The sequence below is a fragment of the Manis pentadactyla genome, chromosome 19 (genome assembly GCF_030020395.1).
Source record: "Manis pentadactyla isolate mManPen7 chromosome 19, mManPen7.hap1, whole genome shotgun sequence".
NCBI classification, from domain to species: Eukaryota; Metazoa; Chordata; class Mammalia; order Pholidota; family Manidae; genus Manis; species Manis pentadactyla.
The window spans coordinates 28,824,141-28,832,509 of NC_080037.1; the positions used below are offsets into that span (position 1 = coordinate 28,824,141).

General features: G+C 35.2%; 1 protein-coding gene across 5 annotated transcripts in view; it reads right to left on the reverse strand.

Annotated features, from left to right (window-relative positions):
• Positions 1–8,081, reverse strand: part of KCNT2 (potassium sodium-activated channel subfamily T member 2) — a 431,161-nt gene extending 423,080 nt beyond the window's left edge. Inside the window, exons 1-2 of one of the 5 annotated variants that reach the window (XM_036919695.2) lie at positions 7,748–8,080; positions 7,238–7,396 (exon numbers count right to left, since the gene is read on the reverse strand). Coding sequence is in view for 4 of the 5 variants with exons in the window: in XM_036919693.2 (XP_036775588.2) it covers positions 7,748–7,842 (95 nt within the window). In the remaining variant the exon portion in view is untranslated. Of the gene's footprint in view, positions 1–7,237; positions 7,397–7,747 lie in introns of all 5 variants that reach the window. The other 4 variants (XM_036919693.2, XM_036919691.2, XM_036919692.2 and 1 more) reach the window with 4 other exon arrangements.
• Between the last annotated feature and the right edge of the window lie 288 nt (positions 8,082–8,369).

The following is an 8,369-nucleotide window of genomic DNA, read 5'->3' on the forward strand; positions in this document are numbered from 1 at the left end:
GACTTCTCCTTTCCTTTAAATAATTCTACACCTTAGATTCTCTTTGGCTCAGCTTGTTCTAGTTATATCTAGTTATAGGAATCAAATCCAGAAATTTCCAACCCACTCTTCTGCTTCAAGATGATAAGATGCCACGGACCCACACCCATTTTCACAGGGCTTTCTTGACCTCCTGGAGCCGAGGTTTGTGTTCATCTGCTACAAGCACGTGCACGGTCACTCGTCTACATCAGAGATGTACGTTCTGAATCACGGGGGCCTGGGGCCATGCAATACCCAGTTGCTGGGACAAATTTTGAGTCCAAACATACACAAACAAAGCTTTAGGTTGGAGAGATGGTTAGGAGATTGGGATGGTTAGCTGCACACAGGCCATACAGGGGAAATTCAGCTCCTAAGGAACAACACAGCCCTGGCTCTATAATGCAGGGTGTATGACTTAGAAAACTACAGTGACATACTAAGTAACATTAGAAAATTTCCTAACATTAATGATTGTTTTAGGCTAAAAAAAAGCTAATAATGTGCTTTTCAAAGTAAAGCTCATGATTATATTATGTGGTAAATTTCTTGGTTTCTATGTTAATTAACATGAAGAATAATAATTATTTATGAATTCATATTAGGTATCTAATATGGATTATTTAAATGTTGGAACAAATTAACAACGTTCAATATTTTATTGAACTGCAAGTTTGGAATATATATCTATGTTCAGTCTTTATATATATTATGTGTCTTCACAAAGTTTAGTCATTTGCTTGCCAACTCTAAAAATATAACATATCACCACTACTTCTACCAGAAAGAAGCTTCTAGCCCTGCTTATCCATACCTCCTCAGGCCGCGCAGCACAGTCAGCATGAGAAGGTCCTCCAGCTCCCCCACAATCACTTGTGTTGATGCAGACAAAGTGGAGCTAGCCCTGATGCTGACATGACACCAAAATAGAGTCGGGGGGCCATTAAGTAAATAAGGTCTATGCACGTCCTCTTCTCTGAAACTGTTCTCAGAAGAATGTTTAACTTTGTTTTCTGTCAAATGGTAAACATTCTGGACAAAGACCTGCTGCCTGTAACAAAGTGGACTTTTTGCACTGTGAATAACCTTAGCAACCAATTACGTATGCTAAATGTAGATTATAACAGCTTTAGACCATCATAATTTTTTCAAACTCATATAAAGCCCCCTCTGAGTTTTCCTCTTTACCTTTAAAAGCCCTAGGCCCTTTACCTTCATCAGAACACACATTTGAGTTTCCTCCCCAATCTGTGTTACCAGATTGCAATCCCTAAGACTCCAAATAAACACAACAAATTGTGTTACAACTTTGCCTTTTTTTGGATGATACTTGCATCCTACTTTCTACAACTTCACACAACCAATTCTAAATTTGTCCTGAGGACAAGATTTAGTCATTGTTCCTGATGCACCCTTTTCTTCTCTATCCCTCAAGTGATTTTCTCTTAAATTGCAACTTTATTGCTGCTTGATGATTAAGATCCTTAGGAAAAGAAATTTTTCACGACCCATTAAAATGAATAAAACAAAAATATCCCCACATCCAGTCCAGGACTGTCACAGAGTGAAAGCGATCGCCTTTCTGAATCGTCATCGCCTGCTTTGAGTACTTTCACAGAGAAGTTTTAAGTTAGCAATTTAAAACTCAGGAAAAGCATTAATTTAAAAACATCTTGACCAAGGTATTATATATTTCTCAGAAAAGGCAAAGCTAATTTAATTTTGTACTATAAACATATAAAGCAACTGATCAAGTTTCACTGTAAAAAAATATTTCCTTTTGCTTCATTTTATAAAGGTAACAGACAAACATGGCATATAATTAAAACTACACTGGCAACAACTAAATATCCTAACAAAAACAGATGAGCCATCAATGACAAATTAATTTACGAGCATATAAAACATTTTCATAAACAAGAATATGATTTGGAAAAGCCAGTAAAGTATCACATTTGCTGTTAACAACAGCAAAAAGATAAAAGCATAGCCAGGATACAAGCACACATTACAACTAAATAAATATATTGTTAGTTTATTTTTTATTTTGTACTAATAATGAAGAACAAAACTATGAGTGTTGAGCCTTCATTTGTATTATTTCTTATATTGCCTTTTTAATCTATTTTTATAGAAGTTACATTACTTCTATTTTTATAGAAGGTACATTACTAATAAAGAAAGAGAAAAATGTGTTAATGTTAATAATTTTAAATTAAGTTGGCTGAAGTCATTTTATTGGTCATCCATCTGGAAGTATGGTTTTGCACTCATCTTCAAGAATAACTTGAAGCTGCAATAGAGAAACTATTTAGAAGAAATTTAATCCCCTCAAAACGTCACATTTTCATGTGGAAAATGAAATCACTACATTCCAATCTCCCTTTTCTAAGGCTTATTATATATAGTGGTATTCCAAAAAATTAAAAGTGTAATACTCACAAAAGAGGTATTACTAATACTTAACTGTTTACAGAAAGTGGATACATAAGAGTGGTTAAATGGAATCAAACTTTAAAAACAAATTCTAAGTAACTTTGAAAAACCACACTCCAGTTTAACTTATAAGAGCAGGTCAAAAGGAAGGAATCACATACATTTTTATATATAATATAATGTCTGAGTTATTGGTAACTATGTAAAAATAATACTAAACAATGCATTTGTCTCTGTATTTTAGGTATTATACTATATATATCTAAAGTCATTTTCTGCACCATTACCTGCTTCACTAGTAGGTAATTTTGTATTGCCTCATTCATGGGGATTGCCCATAATTTCATAGGCCATACCAAGAAACACAACGTTGTCTGGATTCTCTTTCTAACAAGAAATTTTCAAATCATTTCATAGATAATGTATATGCATGGTTGATTCTGCCCTATAACAATAAAAAATAACATTTAATTCTTTTTAATAGCACTTAAAATATTTTAAATCTATATTTACTGACCTGAACTTACAAACTTAGAATTAAGTATTTTACATCAAATGGTTACTTTTTGAAATAGTATGCCATTTACAATGGAAGATAAATTGGTTAATTATATAATTGTGCAATATGTCATCCAAAACCCATTTCCCCAATTCAATTTGATTATATAAACTAATATCTGCATTGTATGACATCTAAAATTACACACACTCCAAAAGCTATCCAAATATTTTCCCCATTTTATAAATATCTGTTAAACTATTAATTGATTGAATTGTACTCTTTGTTCAAATCCTTTTATATTTTCAATTACTACAATGCATTAGGTGCCTTACTTGAGTTACTTTTAAATGCCACCTGTAAAATATGAAAGATATACTTTAAATTACTGGAATTAAAACAACTGACCAGGTATTTGAAAACAAGAATGGTGTTAATTAAATAAATAGCCTACTCCTATATGACTGCAACTGAGAATTATCCATTAACAGTAATTTATCCACAGTTGTGACAATTTTTCCACATCAAGTGCATTGTGTTCCAAACTTTAAAATTACTAAGTCATGATGAAGCTTGAGAAGGGCTTGTTCTAGCTTTCTGAAGGCATTTAAAACCTGAAATTTTCCAACACTTAACAGCAAGAGAACATTCTAAATCTTTATTGTTTTATGAATCACAGAAATATTAAAACAGAAGACAATGGATTTCAACAGTACAATTGTACATATTATAGTTAAATTCAGTTTCTAGTCATATTAGTTTCGATCATAGAGTAACTTTGAAGGAATGAAGTATTCTAAATATTCTATTAAAAATATATTGAATACTTTATGCCATCTGTAATATAGTGACTTCAGATACTTCATTTTCAAGGAAACACAGAATATCCTATCTACAAATGGTATATGATTTTCTTGACAGTCTTAAGATGGAAATTTGGCAAGGATATCATCAAAACATAAGCAACGCTATCAATATTCTGGAGGGAAATTCTCTACTTATATCTGTGAATAGTTTCTGATCAAGCACTATTTCATATTCTTCCTTATATTCTTCTCCAAGCCTACCTTAATGAGGCCCTAAGATATATCCTGCATTCAAATATGAGCTGAATCACCATTAAAGAAGTATTACATGAACCATTTGAACTAGATTTTTGTGTTTTACTCAGGATGACAAAGAAATAAATGTGCATCAAATATCAACAGACAACCCTAGACATAAGCATTATTCTCATTTACAACTCTCAGACTTATTTCATGGCCTCAGAGGACTGTTATTCATGTGCTAAATTATCTATACTGCTGTGTCTCACTTTGTTCCATTATGTCCTACTCAGAAAAGGATATCAGAATATAAATGGAGAGGTAATTATGTATGACACATGTACACACACAGAGTGTATATATATATATACATATACATATATGTATTACATATGCACTCTACATATGCATTTCATACAGATCTATCATATACATATACACAAATATACTCATTGTACATTACATGTATGTATATGCATATGTTTTCCTAACAAAAGGTGATACAATATAAATTTAAGCAGACTATCCAAGCTTAGTTCACAGAAAATCAATGATATGTATTACACACTTCCTATATCCTGATAGGACCAACAAAATTATCTCTTAAACACCCCCTCATACACCTATCAAATGCCTCACTCATTTTCACATGCCACTGAATCATACCATACTAAGATTTAATTTAAAATTCTTAAAATGAAGAACAAGGTAGAAAATAACTACTTTCCCATCATCTAATTCCCCCATCATTTCTAGGATGTGCCTCTAGATCAAGAGGATAGATATTCATCTTAGTTCAGATTTCCCCAGAAAGACACTTTGGATTAGATAAGGATTGGAGCATAAGTAGTTCATTCGAGAACTGATCCCAGAAAATACCAGTAGGGAGGAAGGGAGAAGGAAACCAATGAATCTTACAACATTAAGCCAGTTACTACTGTAGGCAACTGGAGCTCAGTTCCACTGGACAAAGTATAGAACATGCTTCAGAATTATCCCAACAAAGAAGCTAAGAAGGTAAGCTACTTATCTAATAGTTCCCTATATACTCAGGGGCAGTTCTGACTTGGTCTCCAAGCAGCCCTAGTGTGCTCCTGAAACTGGGGGAGAAAACAAAACAAAACACAAAAAAACTCAAAATGTTTTCACAGAAGATAGCCTACAGAACATGAGCTGAAACGAAATGTACCTGTTGATACAAGCCAAGACGAGAGAGTACTCCCTCCTCAACTCTGGAGGAATTGAGTCCATGAAGAAAACTGAGTAGAATAAGATGGCTACTTAGACTAAACTGCAAAGAGGAATTTGTGACCATATTAAAGACAAAAAAGATGACTTTACTTACTGCATATTAACTTCGGATTCTTAAAAAAATATGAAAGAATTGCAAACTGCATATCATAAGTGAAGAAGGAAACTAACATTAATGAGCACCTGAAATATGTTAGATGCTGTAAAATTATTCTTAAAAACTCAAATTAAGTAGAAAGAACTTGAGAACTTCTTGAGGAATTTGAGTCACAAATAACTAAGCCCAAGTGTCATCTTTACACTTACAAGACATATTACATGACAAATATTTAATTTCCCAGAAACTTAATTTCCTAGGCCCTAGAATAATTATCCACATTTCAGGGACTGTATGTGGATTGACTGAGATAGCATAATAGTGTGTGTGTATGTGTACATATATGACATATATCATAGTTTTTTATATAGAGACATAATACACATATACATACATATATAATATATATAGCATAATTAACATATAGCAGTAGCCAGTGCTCAGCACCAACTAAATCCTAGTCTTGTACCTTGCAGAAATAAGATATTTAATCTAATAATGACTGAACAACTTGCTCAAAGCCCCTCAGCTAGTGAAGAAGTAAGCCAAGGATTGAAGCTTGGGTCCTTATTAATCCAAAGATCTTGTCTTCAAGACAATAAATGGAACCAAAGCTAAATATTAATTGTTCATGAAGCCACAAAATTTGTCAAATCTTTAAAAATCGATTAACAAATTTTTAAATGTTTAATACCACATTTAATAGAAAATATCTAATTTTTAAGTTAAAGTTGGGCTAGCATAAACTTTCATTATAATAGGTATTTTAATGTGCAAAACTTGATTTTTAAACTATCAGTGATTCCCTTAAGTCAACTAACCAAAATTCTTAATCACTAAAATACATCTACAGTGTCATTAGAGAAATGAGGGCAACTGCATGAGCAATAAATATACTGGGAACAGTATCAAAGAGCAGACAGCACACCAAGTCCAAGTATGTCCTCTATGCATTTAACCTATTTCACACTTTCTACAGGAGGAGGATTTCCGTTCTGCGTGAGGATTCAGAGGTCCTGAAGTAACAAATTCAAATAGATTCAATCACTATGAACTCTATGCTGTACTTGATAAGTCATTAACTGGGCTGCTAGAATTTATAAATGATAATTAGCACTAATTTGCTTAGATATTATTTTCTTTATCTTCAGACAAACAGAACACTTTATTTCCAAGCATACTGGTAAATTAGTATTTATTCTTTTAATTTTTATCCAATATGTGTTTTTGCCTAAAAAGAAGAGATTGAAATATCCTCTATGAAACATCCATATCCCTTTAAATTACTAATATGAGACCAAAGAAGTCCATAAGTGATGCCCAAGATAAAACCTCCTGTGTGCAGAGATAGAAGTTGATATTGGGAGCAGAAATCGTAAGGAAAAGGAGGGTATTTCCCAGGGCTGCATGGAAAAAAATTTTAAATCTGACCGATAATGGATCTTTTATGTAATTAAGATAGAATAACAATACCAAACTGAACTTCAAGAAAACATTTCAATTAAGTTGAGAGCCTAGTTGGTATATACATATATTATTTTAAAAAAAGGATATGTGGTAAGTGAAATGACTATTCCAGAAAATATTAAATTCAATGAAATAGAAAATGCTTTTCAAATAATAAGAAAGAGACAGGAGGAGGAATTTCAAAAGTTTAAGTAATGCTATAGATAAAACAGCAGCAATAGTTTTCTAATATTAAATATTCTAGTTTTAACTTTGTGACATGTCTACTATTTAAGTTAAGACTACATTAATTATGAAAAGATTGGGTCCTGCTTTACAAACACCATTATCAGTAACAGTCTCAGTTACCTGTTCAAAGTATTTTCCCTTGCAAATATTGCCATTTTCCCTACCTGTTACATATATAAAACAATTGTCTACCTGCAACTCCAAATGTTTAAAAAGCGTCAAATTCCCAGTGGCAGGTGGACGCCTTAGCAAGACAACACTGAGGGAGTAATTAAGTAGGTGAAGGAGACTGTAAGTTTCTAACGTGCTTTTTCAATGAACTTGGATAGATTTTCGAATTTGATTAACAACCTGAGGGAGAAAAAAATGAAAATTATTTGGCACTGATATTGCGTGCCATTTGGGTGTGCTATACCTCTCATACCAGCCTTATACACACCCTAGGAAAGCACAGATAGACAAAAGAATAAGCACCAAATAAATTCAGTAAATACATTGCAAGGATAAGAAAGGGAAAAAGAAGAGTTTCTTTTTTATAGCTATTTCTTTATAGAGTCAAAATGGAGAGACATATCTGAGTCCCTTTACCCCCTCCCCCAGTCTCTGGCTCCCTTTTTATCCTCTCCCGTCCGTCCCCTTTTGCTTTCCCTTCTCTGTGTCTTTCAGCTGTTTATACGGAAAACACTGCCGCACACCACTCACCTGTCATCGTTTTGCCATCCTTGGTCCCCTAGCAGCAAATCCCGGAACCTGTACCTGGGTGGCAGAGGGGGCACTTCGCTCTCCAAATCAACCATCGTTGCTCAGAGAGTGGGGATCATAAAGCAACAAATGGAGGACAGGAGGGAGAAAGAAAAAAAAAACTGCCAGAGAATGCTGTGGCTGAGAGAAGGGGCTGCTCGGAGCCGGAAGCTGGGGCTGAAAGGGGGCCGCTCGCCTCTCCCGAGGGTGTGATGGGGATGATGCAAACCAAACCCAGGAGCAAAAGTCTGGCTCCAACAAGAACCAACGCTGCCAAGGAACCGCCCCCAGGCTCGGCACCGCCTCTGGTCCCCAGGACTCGGGGGAGGCGCGAATGCAAAAGTTACTTAGCCAGAAAAAGAAAAGAAAAAGAAAAAAACGCGCGGTGCCTAGAGAGGGGAGGTGTGGAAGCGCGCGCAGCGCGGCGGGGAAGCGCCTTCCTCAGAGAGGCCGGGGGACACCCTGCACCGAGGGCCGCTCCGGCGGCCTCTCCCCCCGCGGGCGCGAGGCCGGCACAGCGCAGGGCCCAGGGCCCCGCGGGGAGTGCGGCGCAGCAGCCGGAGGCCGCGCCCCGAGACGCCCT